This window comes from Capricornis sumatraensis, chromosome 2 (assembly GCF_032405125.1).
Source record: "Capricornis sumatraensis isolate serow.1 chromosome 2, serow.2, whole genome shotgun sequence".
In the NCBI taxonomy this organism is placed as follows: Eukaryota; Metazoa; Chordata; class Mammalia; order Artiodactyla; family Bovidae; genus Capricornis; species Capricornis sumatraensis.
The window spans coordinates 200,358,858-200,374,512 of record NC_091070.1 but is presented as its reverse complement, the minus strand read 5'-3'; the positions used below and the strand labels follow the sequence as shown (position 1 = coordinate 200,374,512).

The window sequence follows — 15,655 nt, the reverse complement described above, 5'->3', positions numbered from 1 at the left end:
CCCTTGCCCACTCACCCATTCACCATCTCATACACCCACCCATTCACTTGTGAATCTGTTTAACTATCCACTCCAGCTACCCAATCAGTCATGACCCCATCCATTTCTTCCTCTTCTGGAGAGTTCTTCAGAGGACCTAAACCATGGAGAGTATATAGGGAGGCTTTAAGGGGCCCTTGGAATGAGGCCACCTTGTCTTCTGGCCAATCTCCCCTAACCCAGCCCCTCTTTCCCCAAGGTGTACTCCAGTAACCGTCCCCTTCGAATTGGCTACTACGAATCAGATGGCTTCACCCAGCCATCACCTAGCATGGCCAGGGCTGTGAAGCTCACATCCAGGCTGCTCCGGGATGCAGGACACCAGGTAGGCTTACTTGGCCCTTGGAAGGGAGACCAGGTCAGTGAGAATGCTGGGTTGGTCCATTCTTGGGGAGAAAGGTTATATCTGAGTTTGTGCTAGTGAGATCATTGTGTTTCCCCTAGGCTTCCTGGAGGCTGATGGAGTGGAGGTGGGGGCAGGGTGGGTCCCATCCTGTGAGGAAGGCATCCCCCTTCAGTAGCAGGATCTCTGAGACTCACTCCTATAATTCCTAGACCTTGGGTTTCTATTGTCTCCATCAAATGGCTGTAAGGAGCCTCTTGTCCTCAGAGTGGCCCTCTTCTTCCCCTACTTCCCATTCCCCAGTGGCTTGTCCCTGCCCCGCCACCCTTTGAGAATTGCTGAGGCAGTCTCTTCAACTCTATGAGCCTCAGGTTGCTACTGCACTGGGTGGCTGTGATGATTGAATGAGCTCCCAATAAAGCACTTGGCAAGGGGCTGGATCACAGTTAAGCAAGCAGCTCAAATTCTGCCTTATCTCTGTGGAGGGGGTGAGGGAGTGGGCAGAGCATAAAGGCTTCCCAAGCTTGCTGAGGAGCTGATGTGGTATTCTCTCTTTAAATCCTGAGGGATGCAGAGAGAACATGGGGCAGAGCAGGAGGAGCTCCAGGCCCTGACTTGGCCTCTCTCTCCCCAGGTCATCCCCTTCTCTGTCCCCCGAACAGAGTATGCCTTCTTTCGCCTGTTCCTAGGGAGTCTGTTTGCTGATGGAGGGGCCAGCCTTCTGGAGAAACTGTATGTCTGCTGGGACTCGGATGTGGGGTGTGATGGAAATGGGGTTGAGGAAAGGGCTGGTGGCAGCCTGAGCCCTAGGTGGGGAGCTGCAGGCCTGGGCTGCTTTGGTGCCTCTGGCTCATTGTGTGACCATAAGCAGCAAGTCACCCAACCAAGCTCTGCCTTCAGGACGCACATGTTCTGGGGTGGTGCTGCTGGGAACAGAGTATTTCTTTGGGTCAAACCTCTCTCTGTAGCTTATCTACAGAGGGGAAGCTGATGGCTGGGTGATGGCCAGCTGAAGGCCATAACTGACCAGCTGTGTGTCTGTGGTTCCTCAGTAAGGGGGACATTGTGGACCCCTCCATGAAGAACACAGTCACCTCTCTCAGGTTGCCAGACTCACTCAAACGTTTCCTGGCCTGGATCTGGAAGTATATCGTGAGTGTGGGTTCAGAGTGGGAGGGGCTGGAGGGGGAGGGGCCCAGAGAGGACAAGGGGCTCAGAAAGGGGAGGGGGCTCCCTTGGGGGTGAGGGGTGGGGTAGGGGTGGGGGTCAGGTCAGAGAGGAAGATGAGGCCCAGAGAATGTGGTGGTTCAGAGAAAGGCTCGATGGGAGAGGAACTGAAAGAAGGGAGATGGGGGCCAAAAGAGAGCAATGCTGTCAGAGAGGGAAGGGGGCTTCAGAGAAGCTCAGAGAGATGGGGCTTCAGAGAGAGGGAAGGGGATTGAGAGAGGGGGATCAGGGTTTGGTGCTGTGGTCAGGGGCTTGCGGGGGAACGGGGCAGAGTTTCTCTTCCCAGACCCCTGTCCTGGGCAGGTGGCATTGCCCTATGGTTTCTGAAAGTGCCCTCCCCCTCTCTCCCCACCTCCAGGAGCCCCGGGTTAGCCAGAATTTAGAAACGTTGTGTGGAGTAGGGTAAGTGATCAAGCCTCCTCAGGTCCAATTCACAAGGGGTTTCCTTGGGAACTGGGTGAGGGTCATGTGGCTGGGGGTCTTGTCCACTGTGAGCAGGGCTGTTTAAGGCTTTGGAATCTAATTAGGGCTTTGGAATCATGCCCAACATGGGGTTAATTTAGACTTTTGGGTGGGACTGGGGTTTTATTTGGAGTTGAACTCTTGAGTACACACTAGAATTGAGTTAGATTGGGATAAAAGTTGGGCCTGAGTTGAAGTTAGGTTTGGGTCAGGGTTGAGGTTAAGATTGGAGTTGGGGTGGGGATATGATTGGGAGAGAAGTCTGGTTTGGGTTTGCTGTTGGGCTTGGCCTGGTGGGCTTGGAATTAAGGGGCTGGTTGGAACTGGGGCTGGAGCAGCCTGAGGGTTGATCCGGGGCCTCACGGTTTAGGGGAAGGGACCTGGGGTTTTGAGGGAGCCTGTGGGTCCCTGTCACAGGTAGTAGGGCTTTGACTGGGGACGGGTCCTCTTGGGAACATTGGATAGGTAATGGATCTTGGCCAGGGGACAAGATACAGGGTGATTCCCAGCCCATCAGCTGATTTGAAGCCTGCATAGAGTCCAGAACTTGCCTCCTGGGTGTCATGTCCCCGTTTGTATAAAAAGCAGTCCTCCCATGCTGACCTTTGGACTTCTCCTTCTTCCTCATTCCCCAGGACACCCAAGAAACTGTGGGAGCTGCACACAGCAGTGGAGGTAATACATGCCTGGGGAGACCTTGAGGGACTGCCAGAACTGGGGCAGCAGACCCCTGGGTGGCGACAGGAGTAGCCCAGTAGATGGTAGATCTCTGTCTTGGCCTTCAGGGGAGGCCCAGCTGCACCCGGATGATGACCAGGAGGTTAATGTAGTCTGTCTCCCTGGGACCAGGGTGATACATTGTCCCCAGATCACTGTAGCTTGAGACTGTCCTTCCCATCCCTCCTCCTTGGCCCCTGGGAAGACCCTGACTTCCCCTCGTACCACCCCCATCTCAGTCTGCACCTCACAGCCTGGGAATTCTTCCTGGTGTTTAACTGACTCAGCCTGGCGGCATCTGATTTTGTCCTGCAAACAGTGACCCCTGCCAGTCTCACCTTTCCTGCCTTCCACTATTCCTGCAGGAATATCAGCAAGAGTTCATAGCCAAGTGGAGGTCCCTGGACCTGGATGTGCTGCTGTCTCCAGCACTGGACCCCGCCTTCTTTGTTGGCTATCCTGCCAAGACACAAGGTGAGAGAACACTGGGTCCTTGGTAGGGAGTGGGATGGGGGTGGGGTGTGGCATCCAGGACTTCTGAGTCCTCCCACAGCCTCTGGCCTTTACCTCTGATGTTAGTTCAGTTCAGTTCAGTCGCTCAGTCGTGTCCGACTCTTTGCGACCCCATGAATCGCAGCACACCAGGCCTCCCTGTTCATCACCATCTCCTGGAGTTCACTCAGATTCACGTCCATCGAGTCCATGATGCCATTCAGCCATCTCATCCTCTGTCATCCCCTTCTCCTCCTGGCCCCAATCCCTCCCAGCATCAGAGTCTTTTCCAATGAGTCAACTCTTTGCATGAGGTGGCCAAAGTACTGGAGTTTCAGCTTTAGCATCATTCCTTCCAAAGAAATCCCAGGGTTGATCTCCTTCAGAATGGACTGGTTGGATCTCCTTGCAGTCCAAGAGACTCTCAAGAGTCTTCTCCAACACTGCAGTTCAAAAGCATCAATTCTTCAGTGCTCAGCCTTCTTCACAATCCAACTCTCACATCCATACATGACCACAGGAAAAACCATAGCCTTGACTAGACGGACCTTAATGGGCAAAGTAATGTCTCTGCTTTTGAATATATCTAGGTTGGTCATAACTTTTCTTCCAAGGAGTAAGCGTCTTTTAATTTCATGGCTGCAGTCACCATCTGCAGTGATTTTGGAGCCCCCCAAAATAAAGTCTGACACTGTCTCCACTGTTTCCCCATCTATTTCCCATGAAGTGATGGGACCAGATGCCACGATCTTTGTTTTCTGAATGTTGAGTTTTAAGCCAACTTTTAAAAAATTTTCTTAAACGGAGATAAAATTCAGATAACGTATATTCACCATTTAAAGTGTTCAACTCAGTGGTTTTTAGTATATTCAGAATGTCATGCAACCACCACCACTATCTGGTTCCAGAACATTTTAATCATCTTGAAAAGAAACCCTGTACCTGTTACCAGTCCCTACCTGCCGGGGTCCAGCCCCGGGGGATCCAGGGAATTTGAAGCCGGGACGACGTCGGCATCTGAGGAATTAATTGCTTAATTAAAGATATGGAGGGAGATTAGAAAGAAATAGTGTAGTAGGAAAATAAGTGGAGAAAAGATGCTGAATAACTTGGTTTACACGGAAAACCAATAAAGCTCCAAGACAAGGAGTCTGCACCACCTATGTAGGCCACCGGCGCCCTCTTGAATAGTGGAGGGTGCCCCGCCTTGGGCTCCCTCTCGCGTGGGTCTTAGAAGCCAGGGCAAGTAAGTAGACATGGCGAGCCTCCACACTCTAGATGGGAATCCAGTCAGAAAAGAAGAGAACGAGAAAAGACCACACGGGGGAAGCCAGTCTTTCCAGGAACTGGTCCATTTCTTTATTTTCCAGGTCCACTTTTATACTTTTAGTTGTACATAGAGATAAATGTAAGAAACAGTCAAGCAGAGTCAGCTGCTCTGACCCTTATCAGCATACCTTTGTTCTTATAAGGGTCTTACATTTGTTTTATAATATCTTCTGGTCTGGAGACCGATTAACATTTTATGGCCCCACCTTTCTTCTATTGATAAAGGTTAATTGAGCAGAAAACTTGTTTCCCCTTAAGATCTATTTAGTCTTAAGATAGTGATAAAGTTACATTTTTACATAGCAAGGACACAATGATTTATAACAAAGAAAGAGGAGTACAGTGACCTATAACAGAAGAGAAAATTCATTAACTCAAAAAGTCTAGTATTGCTAACATCAAAACTACTATATTTCTTTTTCTACATTCCAATTACATTGATTAACATACTCCCAGGTGCCTAAGGATATGGAGGCCTGGTGGCAATCATTAACTCAGCAATGAAACCCCTCACCAACATAATTTCTAACTAACTTGCTAATACTATACTAATAATTTTCTAACTTCTCAAAAGAATCTGTTTTTAGAAAGTTTAAAGCATCTCGTGCCTCTCGCGGTTGGGAGGCTGTAAACAATCATATGTGGCTGGATAATCCTATCAGGCAGGCTAGAGAGCCATCAGAGGAGTTTTTGGACTGAAACACACCCAGGAGATTTATTAACTGGAGTCCTAAGTTAACTCCTTTACTGAGAGAGGTGGTGGGAGATAGCCCCCTGTAATGTCAGAAGTATAGGTGAAAGGCATAATGCAGCAAGGCAGGCAGACTCTGGTTTTTGGGGCAGATGCACGAGCAGATTCAGCGAGGCTCCCTTAAGGCCCGACTCGCCTCTGCCTGTCGGGCCCCTTAACTTCATGACCTTTGCCACGGGCAGGACTCCTCTTGCCGGCTCCCGGCACCTACCAGTTTTCATTCCCTTTGTTTGTTTGTTCATTTGTTTTGGCTTCATTGTGAAGTTTCTGGGATCTCAGTTCTCTGATCAGGGACCGGACCTGTGCCCCTGCAGTGGAAGCATGGAGTCCTAACCACTGGACTGCCAGGGGATTTCCTCCATTCACTTAAACATTTTTTTTTTAAATTTATTTCACTGCACTGGATCTTACTCGCATCATGCAGGATCTAGTTTCCTGACCGGGGATCGAACCTGGGCTTTTTGCCTTGGGAGCACGGAGTCTTAGCCACTGGATCACTGAGGAAGTCCCTCCATTCACTTTTTAAATGAACTTTATTGAAGTATAATTTACATGAGATAAAATTCACCAGTTTTAAGTAACTTGGTGAATTTTAACATATGTATGTATACGTGTATCAGTTCAGTCGCTCAATCATGTCCAACTCTGTGACCCCATGGACTATAGCACGCCAGGCTTCCCTGTCCATCAAACTCCCAGAGCTTGTTCAAACCCATGTCCATCAAGTTGGTGATGCCATCCAACCATCTCATCCTCTGTCTTCCCCTTCTCCTCCACGACCTAATCACAATAGAGGCTATTTCCATCATTAGCCAAATTTCCTTCATGTTCTGTTGCGTTTCATGCCACCACTGGTCTGCTTTCTGTCACTATAGTTTTGCCTCATCTAGGATTTCATATAAGGAAAATCAAAAGGTATGAGGCACAGGGGTCTGGCTTCTTTCTCTTAGCATATCCATTCACTCTTAACATGCTTTCTGCAGCCTCACTTCCAGAGGTGGCCTCAGCCCAGTAGCCCACCTGCAGATGCAAGCAAGCCTCAACACAGGGCAACCACCTATGTATAGCACAGGTGCTGGTCTCAGAGGCGATGCCATGCAGAATGCAAACCCCCCTCAAGCCTGGGCTCTTCTCCTCTGGGTCCCCCTACAGCAGTTGCCCAAGGCATACCCCACAGTTGGCTCTGCTCTAGTGTCTTCTGTCCACCTCCCTGACACTCTGATGCTCACTCCCTGCACACAGGTGGCTGCTGGGAGGAGCTACCTTTTCAACTCAGGATTGCACTCCAGCCCTCTTGGAGCCCTGAGTACTGGAGGGCATGGCTGCATCCTCTGCCAGCCACTAGTTGTGTATCTGTCTGCCTCCTTGGTTTCCCATTTGTGCACGGAATAGTAATCCTCATCTCACAGAGGAAGGGAGGAGTCAAGGACTCAGCAGTGTAGAGAGGGGAGTGCAGTGCCTGGCACTGAGTAAGGCTTTGCAGTGTGGATTCTTTTTATTAAAAAAAAAAATTATTGGCACATAGTGATTTACAATGTTGTCTTAGCTTCAGGTGTATAGCAAAGTGAATATATACATGTACCCTGTGAGCCACAACTGACTCAGTCAAATTTTTTAAAAAATTAGAAAAAAAACCCCACAATGTAATGAGGCCAGGGGGGCTTTCCTGTTGGCACAGATGGTAAATAATCTGCCTTCAATGCAAGAGACCCAGGTTTGACCCCTGGAGAAGAGTGGCAACCCACTCCAGTACTCTTGTCTGGAGAAACCCATGGACAGAGGAACCTAGCAGGCTACAGTCCATGGGGTTGCAAAGACACGGACACGACTGAGCAACTAACACACATACATATACCCACTCTTTTTTTTTTAGATTCTTTTCCCACATAGGCCATTACAGAGTACTGAATAGAGTTTCCTGTGCTATGCAGCCAGTTCTTATTTGTTATATATTTTATATATAATAGTGTGTATTGGTTAAGTCATGTCTGACTCTTTGCGACCCATGGACTGGAGCATGTCAGGCTTCCCTGTCCATCATCAACTCCCGGAGCTTGCCCAAACTCATGTCCATACAGTCGGTGATGCCATCCAACCTTCTCATCCTCTGTCATCCCCTTCTCCTCCTGCCTTCAATCTTTCCTACCATCAGGGTCTTTTCCAGTGAGCCAGTTCTTCGCATCAGGTGGCCAAAGTATTGGAACTTCAGCTTCAGCATCAGTCCTTCCAATGAATATTCAGGCCCGATTTCCTTTACAATTGACTGGCTTGATCTCCTTGCAGTCCAAGGGACTCTCAAGAGTCTTCTCCAACACCACAGTTCAAAAGCATCAATTCTTTGGTGCTCAGCTTTCTTTATAGTCCAACTCTCACATCCATACATGACTACTGGAAAAACCACAGCTTTGACTAGATGGACATTTGCTGACAAAGTAATGCCTCTGCTTTTTAATATGCTGTCTAGGTTTTTCATAGCTTTTCTTCTAAGGAGCAAGTGTCTTTTAATTCATGGCTGCAATCACCATCTGCAGTGATTTTGGAGCCCAAGAAAATAAAGTCCATCACTGTTTCCCCATCTATTTGTCTTAAAGAGATGGGATCAGATGCCATGATCTTAGTTTTATGAATGTTGAGTTTTAAGCCAGCTTTTTCACTCTCCTCTTTCACGTTCATCAAGAAGCTCTTTAGTTCCTCTTCGCTCTCTGCCGTAAAAGTGGTGTCATTTACATATCTGAAGTTATTGATATTTCTCCCAGCAGTCTTGATTCCAGCTTGTGCTTCATCCAGCCCAGTATTTCACATGATGTACTCTGTATATAAGTTAAATAAACAGGGTGACAATATACAGCCTTGACATACTCCTTTCCCAATTTGGAACAATATTTTTGTTCCATGACTAGTTCTAACTGTTGCTTTTTGACCTGCATAGATTTCTTAGGAGGCAGGTAAGGTGGTCTGGTATTCCTGTCTCTTTAAGAATTTTCCACAGTTTGTTGTGATCCACACAGTCAAAGGCTTTGGTGTAGTCAATGAAGCAGAAGTTTTTTTGAATTCTCTTGCTTTTTCTGTGATCCAACAGATAGTCACAATTTAATCTCTGGCTTTTCTGCCTTTTTTAAATCCAGCTTGAACATCTGGAGGTTCTCAGTTCACATATTGCTGAAGCCTTGCTTGGAGAATTTTGAGCATTACTTTGCTAGCATGTGAAGTGAAGTGAAGTCACTCAGTTGTCTCCGACTCTTTGCGACCCCATGGACTGGCTCCTCCGTCCAAGGGATTTTCCAGGCAAGAGTGCTGGAGTGGATTGCCATTTCCTTCTCCAGGGGATCTTCCTGACCCAGGAATCAAACCTGGGTCTCCTGCATTGCAGGCAGACACTTTACCGTCTGAGCCACCAGGGAAGGATGAGTGTAATTGTGTGATAGTTTGAGCATTCTTTGGCATTCCCTTTCTTTGGGATTAGAGTGAAAACTGACCTTTTCTAGTCCTTGGCCACTGCTGAGTTTTCCAAATTTGCTGGCATATTGAGTGCAGCACTTTCACAGCATCATCTTTCAGGATTTGAAATAGCTCAGCTGGAATTCTATCACCTCCACCAGCTTTGTTCGTAGTGATGCTTTCTAAGGCCTGCTTGACTTCACATTCCAGGATGTCTGGCTCTAGGCGAGTGATCACACCATCATGGTTATCTGGATCATTAAGATCTTTTTTGTATAGTTCTTCCGTGTATTCTTGCCACCTCTTCTTAATATCTTTTGCTTCTCTTAGGTCCATATCACTTCTTTCCTTTATTGTGCCCATCGTTGCATGAAATGTTCCCTTGGTATCTCTAATTTTCTTGAAGAAATCTCTAGTCTTTCCCATTCTATTGTTTTCCTCTATTTATTTGCGTTGATCTCTGAGGAAGGCTTTCTTATCTCTCTTTGCTATTCTTTGGAACTCTGCATTCACATGGATATGTTTCCTTTTCTCTTTTGCCTTTTGCTTTTCCTCTTTTCTCAGCTATTTGTAAGGCCTCCTCCGACAACCATTTTGCCTTTTTGCATTTCTTTTTCTTGGGGCTGATTTGATCACTGCCTCCTGTACAACGTTACAATCCTCCATCTGTAGTTCTTCAGGCACTCCTCAGATCTAATCCCGTGAATCTATTTGTCACTTCCACTGTATATGTCCATCAAAATCTCCCAATTTATCCCTCCCCCACCCTTTTGATGACCATAAGCTTGTTTTCTATATTCATGACTCCATTTCTGTTTCATAAATAAATTCTTTTGTATTATTTGTTTTAGAATCCACATATAAGCAATATCATATGGTATTTGTCCTTCTGTGTCTGACTTACTTCACTCATTATGACAATCTCTAGGTCCATCCATGCAGCAAATGACATAATTTTGTTCTTTTTATGGCTAAGTAATATTCCATTGTATGTACATACCACATCTTCTTTTCCATTCCTACGTCAATAGACATTTAGACTTGTCCATATCTTGGCTACTGTAAACAGTGCTGGAATGAACACTGAGGTGCATGTATCTTTTTGAATTATGGATTTCTCTGCATATATGCCCAGGAGTGGGATTGCTGGATCATAGAATAGCTCTATTTTAAGTTTTTAAGGAAGCTCCATACTGTTCTCCATACTGGTTGCACCGATTTACATTCATACCAACAGTGTAGATAAGAGGGTCCCCTTTTCTCCATATCCTCTCCAGCATTTATTTTTTGAGGAGTTTTTGATGATGGCCATTCTGACCTGTATGTGGTGATACCTCATTGTAGTTTTGATTTGCCTTTCCCTAGTAATTAGTGACGTTGAGTATCTTTTCATGTGCTTTTTGCCCATCTGCACAGAGCAGATTCTGACTCTCTCCTTCCCTCCACGGTGGGGAGCAGTAGGCAGCTGTTAGACTGACTCCCTGCACTGAAACAGCTATTGCAAGCAGAAGGCTGTGGTTCCAAGAAAGATCCCAAGGGGGCACCCACCCACATTCTGTCCCTCCTGTCTTCTTTTTTTAAAAAAGTAATCAGTCATTTATTTGGCCGCCTCCAGTCTTGGTTGCAGCACTCAGAGTTCTCACTGTGTCATGCGGGATCTTTTGTTGCAGCACAGACTCTCTAGTTGCGGTGCTTGGGCTCAGTTGCTCCGAGGGATGGGGGCTCTCAGTTCTCTGACCAGGAATCGAACCCACATCCCCTGCATTGCAAGGAGGATTCTTAACTAGTGGGCTGTTAGGGAAGTCCCTTGAGTCTTTTCTGAGCTGATCATTTTCCTGAGCTTACCTGGATCTTCCTACAGAAAGCAGTTTCTACTTGGGTCTTTACAACCTCCTGAACTTCCCTGCCGGCATAGTGCCTGTCACCACCGTGACACCACAGGACGAGAAGGAACTGGCCTTCTACAGAGGCTACTACAGAGATAAGTTCAACAAAAGTTTCCAGGAGGTCAGTTTCCCTCTCTGCCTCTCCTGCTGTTGGGGTGGGGCGGGGCTGGTCCCTCTTAGTGTTTCTCTTTACCACCTCAGCTACAGTTTCACCCCATCACTGAAGACACACTATTTTGACCTCCAAGTCAGCCTCTGTCCTTGCAAGGGGAGAACCACTGTGCAAAAGCAGTGGTTTCCTTGACACTTCTGTAGGGAAGGTCAATCCCAGAGACAGGGGCAGTGAATAAAGGTAAAGGCTGGGAGGTTACCGTGAAGATTACAAGGTGAAGGTACTGGTTAGCAGGTCACTATGTATCTGAACTGGACACAGTTTTTTCTCTCTAGGAAGACAGGATTTGGACTTCCCTTGTGGCCTGCAATGCGGGAGACCTGGGTTCTATCCCTGGATTGGGAAGATCCCCTGGAGAAGGGAAAGGCTACCCACTCCAGTATTCTGGCCTGGAGAATTCCATGGACTCTATATATACAGTCCATGGGGTCGCAAAGAGTCTGACATGACTGAGTGACTTTCACTTTCACTTTTCGTTCTATTTTCACTTTGTGGGGTTGTGTTAAAGGTTAAATCGAAAAAAAGTGAAGCAATTAGCATAATGCCCTGTATGTAGGAACTGTTGCATAAATGCTATTACTAATTCAGAGAGGGCTTCACAAAGGAAATATTTCTATGGACCTATTGAATTCATGGTCTAAAATAACAGCCCCAACTTGAGTGAGAGAGAGGAAGAGAGAGAGGGAAAGAGAGACACTGGCCCTGAAAAGTATGCATGTGTCTGAGTCAGACATTAAGTAACTTATTTTTCCTGGAAATTGATTTTAGTGCTAGAGTTACCCAGTGGAACTGCTGACCTGAATTCTGTGAGAATAACAATAACGATACTATCTAATGTGTCTTGAGCTCTTACTCTGTTCCAAGAGCTGTTTAAAAGTGCTGTATATATATTAAATCATTAAATCCCACAACTGTCCCATGAGGTTTTCCAAATGAGGAAATGAAAGAACAGATAGGTTAAGGGACTCGACCAAAGCCATATAGCCAGCTGAAGGGAAGGATCCAGGACTCGAAGCCATGGGACCTGGCTCCAGAGACAAAGGCAAGTGAGGGCTTATATGGTATCATCCTGAAGCAATGAAAACATGTTCGAATGCCTACAAGTATGTTTGATTTTCATGGCAGGGACTCAGGCTCAACTCCCATGTTCCTAGAGTTGTGTTTGGGGATCAAGGCACCCCTTTCCTTGCAGAAGTGCAATCAGGCCTTGGGTCAGGGATTTGCACATTCTCTTTTCCTTTGCTGAGAACATGGGCTGGATACTCAGTTTTATATTTCATCCTTAGAGTCAGCTGTCTACACAGGGAGCAAGTTTTCCATCCTAACCCTGGAGAATTGTAGCCAAAGCAGAACAGTTTTTCCAGGTTTTGCTGAGAGTTGAGGAAGCCTGGAACTCTGAGATCCGCGACATGTCTGCCTTAATATAGACCAGGAGTGAGCTATTTGGGTTAATACACACCTATGGGTGGCGAGGGTAGCTGGGCAAGGGGCCTGTGAGCAGGAAGCAGGCTCTGAGTCCATAGGCCCTCTCTCCCTGCAGGCGGTGAGAGGATCTGTGGGGCTTTCGGTGGCTGTGCAGTGCATCGCTTTGCCATGGGAAGAGGAACTGTGTCTCCGGTTCATGAAGGAGGTGGAGACCTTAGTCAAGAACAAGATGGAACCCAAGTGACAAGACACTCCTCCTCCTGGAGGTCTTTCTACATCCTCATCCAAGTCTGCTCTCAATGTTACTTCCTTCTCATGAATACCAGATCCGCCTTATTTCTCCTCCTGGAAGCCCACCAGAAGTTTTCTTTGTTGTCCCTCTGTGTGGCTGCTCAGTACACAGACTTCTCAGATTATCCCAGCATGGGGAGCAGGGTGACGTGTTCAATAAACATTCTGACGGGCTGGCTTTGTGATCTCTGGTCTAGATGGGGAGGTCGGGCTGTAGACTTCGAGTGGCCTTCTACTTCCAGCTGCTCTCCTCCAGTTCAGTCTCTGAGATGCTATCCCAGACTGCAGGAGAGGGGAGAGGGCCCCAAACTGAGAGCTTGGAGACCTGGTCCAAATCCTGGCTCTGCCACTGGTTTGGTGTGTGATGCCAGGCAAGTTACTTCCCCTCTCTGGACCTGTCTTATCATCTACAAATTGAGGGGGTTAGATTTGATGTAGTCTGTCCTACCTGCCAGTACTTGACTATTATGGGAGAGGTGATCCCTAGGCACTTTTCTGATCAAGAACTTGCCATGGCTCCCACTTTCTAGAGAAAGTTCCATAGAGCAAGGCTGTGGGAGTGAAACCAAGTCAGAACAGAGCCTGTGTTAGGAGTTAATCCCCCACTCACAGTCCAGTGCTTTGCCCACGAGCTGCTAAATCTTTTGACCTGACACCCAGCACCTCCTGAGGACCTCTACAGCCTCTCTGGCATGGCTCCACCACGGCATAACCTCCCTCCATTCTCTCAAACTGGGCCTTCTTGCCAGCACAGGTGTGCCTGTGCCTCTGTTCATACTGTTCTCTTCAACTAAACGTCACCACTGTCTTCGCTGCCCTTCAAGTCCTATGTCGAATGTCACTTCCTCCGGGAAGCCTTCTTTGAGCCCTCAATCTCCTCCATGACTTTCCGTTCACCTAAACTCTCTTGAGGTTCTCCCTCAACAAAACTTCCCCTTCCTGTATCCCATTCCTCTTTGTAGCCCTACTTCCAGTCAACTAGGCAAACTTAGGAACTCATTCCTCCCTGCGCTTGATAGCCCAGACCTCCTGGAGATAATATCCCAGTGCAAATAAATGGAATTCACCCATCCATTCACTCATTCTACATTTGTTGAGTACCTCCTCAGGAACAAAAATGATGGAATTTTAGGCAGAAAAAGGCCTGAGTTGAACTAAGATGGAGACCCCAGGAATCATACCAAAAAGGCTGCCCTGACTCCACTTACAATAGAAACAACCATCTGGGGTGTCCAGGTGCAGGCTGGATAGGGCTACTGCTGACCTCACCTTGGCCTCCACCTCTCTTCAGGCTCTAGCACAGAGTCTGAGTTCTCTGCAGGAGAAGGGTCCTCATGGTACCTTCTCAGTCAGGGTTAGTATGGCTCCTTCTCTGTCCTTTCTCTCCCATAAGAGGGAAGTCTAAGAGGCTTAGGCCTTCCCAGATGGCTCAGCAGGTAAGGAACCTGCCTGCAAAGCAGGAGACTCGATTTGATGCTTGGGTCAGGAAAATCCCCTGGAGAGGGAAATGACAACCCACTCCAGTATTCTTGCCTGAAAAAAACCCACGGACAGAGGAGCCTGGTGGGCTGCAGCCCAAAGGGTCGCAAAGAGTTGGACATGACTGCGCAGCTGAGGATGCACGCATAGCAAGCACTCAAGTCTTTGGCTTCCCTGGTGGCTCAGCTGGTAAAGAACCCATCTGTCAATACTGGAGATGCAAGAGACACAAGTTCAATCCCTGGGTTGGCAAGATCCCTTGGAGAAGGAGATGGCAACCCACTCCAGCATTCTTGCCTGGGAAATCCCATGGACAGAGAAGCCTGCCTGGCTACAGTCCATGGGGTCATAAAAGAGTACCACACGATTGAGCACCAACACACACAGCTTGTCAAGAGGCTCAGAGAAGTGGAGGAGCAGAGAGGTTTTCTATCTCAAATGCCTCCTGCTTCCCTTTCCCTACACCCCGCTGGCCGCACAAGTCTGGGCACCAGGGGGCAGCATTGAGCCGCCAGACACATTACCTGGCCTTCTCCCCTCTCATCAGGTCTTTTCCAGTCTTAGGTCCACTGCCAAGAAAATTAGTGGGATGAGATGTAGTGAGATAGGAGGACCAGGAATAGACCAGGTGCAGATTTTAGGAGATGGGGAAAAAATCCTATTTTGGGCTAAAATTAGCTTGGGGAAAGGAAGTCGCAGATACCAGCTCAAGGAGCATAGTTAAATGGGAACCCTCGCCCTGAGCCAGACTTCCTACAGGCTGGGCTGCTCTCATTTCTCCTGAGCTGAAGCTTGGGGTCAACAGCTGCCTTCCTCCCCAGCCCCAGCTCCAGCTCCAGCGCTGACTTCTAACCCCTCACTTCCTGCCAGCACCGTTTCCAGCTGAAGCCACTCCCCCCACCCCCACCCCCGGTCTGCCTGACCGTACCCTGGCTTTCTCAGAGCCTTTCTGCCTAGGGGCTCCTTCGAGGTGCCAGAGATAGGACATCGCCTCCCCGCTCCTCTTCCCGCTCCTATTACTTCCCGTCGTGGGGAGCTTCATCTGGGTGCCCACAGGCCCAGGTTTTGGCTCTGCTTCCTCCAAGGCCTTGGGCAAGTCTCCCAGCTTCTTCAAGCCTCAGTTTCTTCTGTAAGGTGGAAATAATGATCGCATCTGAGGCCCAGTCATGGCCTCAGGATAAGACCTCCACAGAAGGTGAAGGCCAGGTGGGAGAGGACGAGGGCTGCCCCTCCTCATCCTAGGGGTCACTATGGGGCGAGAAGTCGGTTCAGGTCTCCGAGTCTATGTCCAGAATCCCCAGCTCTTCCTGGGGAGGCCATTCTGAGAGCTTTAGCGTGGTTCGCTCATGGAGAGGGCTTGAGCTCAGAGACAGGAAATCTCCCCAGAGGCGTGGTTGGTTCTACGGAGGTTGCGACTGAGGCTCCAGACTAGGACCCTTTAGGAAGCGGGACCTGGGGTTCCGGCCCTGTTTCTGCGCTGTGGGATGCAGATAAGACCTATCGCCTTTCTGGGCCTCAGTTTCCCCTTCGGCTACAAGAGGAAGGGGTGTGCGTCTCCTCCCCATCCATCTCGAAGGCTCTGACGGTCCGCCTCGCTTTGCTGC

General features: G+C 48.3%; 1 protein-coding gene across 1 annotated transcript in view; it reads left to right on the top strand.

Annotated features, from left to right (window-relative positions):
• Positions 1–15,655, top strand: part of LOC138070422 (fatty-acid amide hydrolase 1-like) — a 44,879-nt gene that overhangs the window by 11,875 nt on the left and 17,349 nt on the right. Inside the window, exons 8-15 of the mRNA XM_068961656.1 lie at positions 239–364; positions 1,017–1,114; positions 1,435–1,534; positions 3,154–3,262; positions 10,660–10,805; positions 12,397–12,521; positions 13,966–14,008; positions 15,542–15,599. Coding sequence (XP_068817757.1) covers positions 239–364; positions 1,017–1,114; positions 1,435–1,534; positions 3,154–3,262; positions 10,660–10,805; positions 12,397–12,521; positions 13,966–14,008; positions 15,542–15,599 — 805 coding nt within the window. The remainder of the gene's footprint in view (positions 1–238; positions 365–1,016; positions 1,115–1,434; positions 1,535–3,153; positions 3,263–10,659; positions 10,806–12,396; positions 12,522–13,965; positions 14,009–15,541; positions 15,600–15,655) is intronic.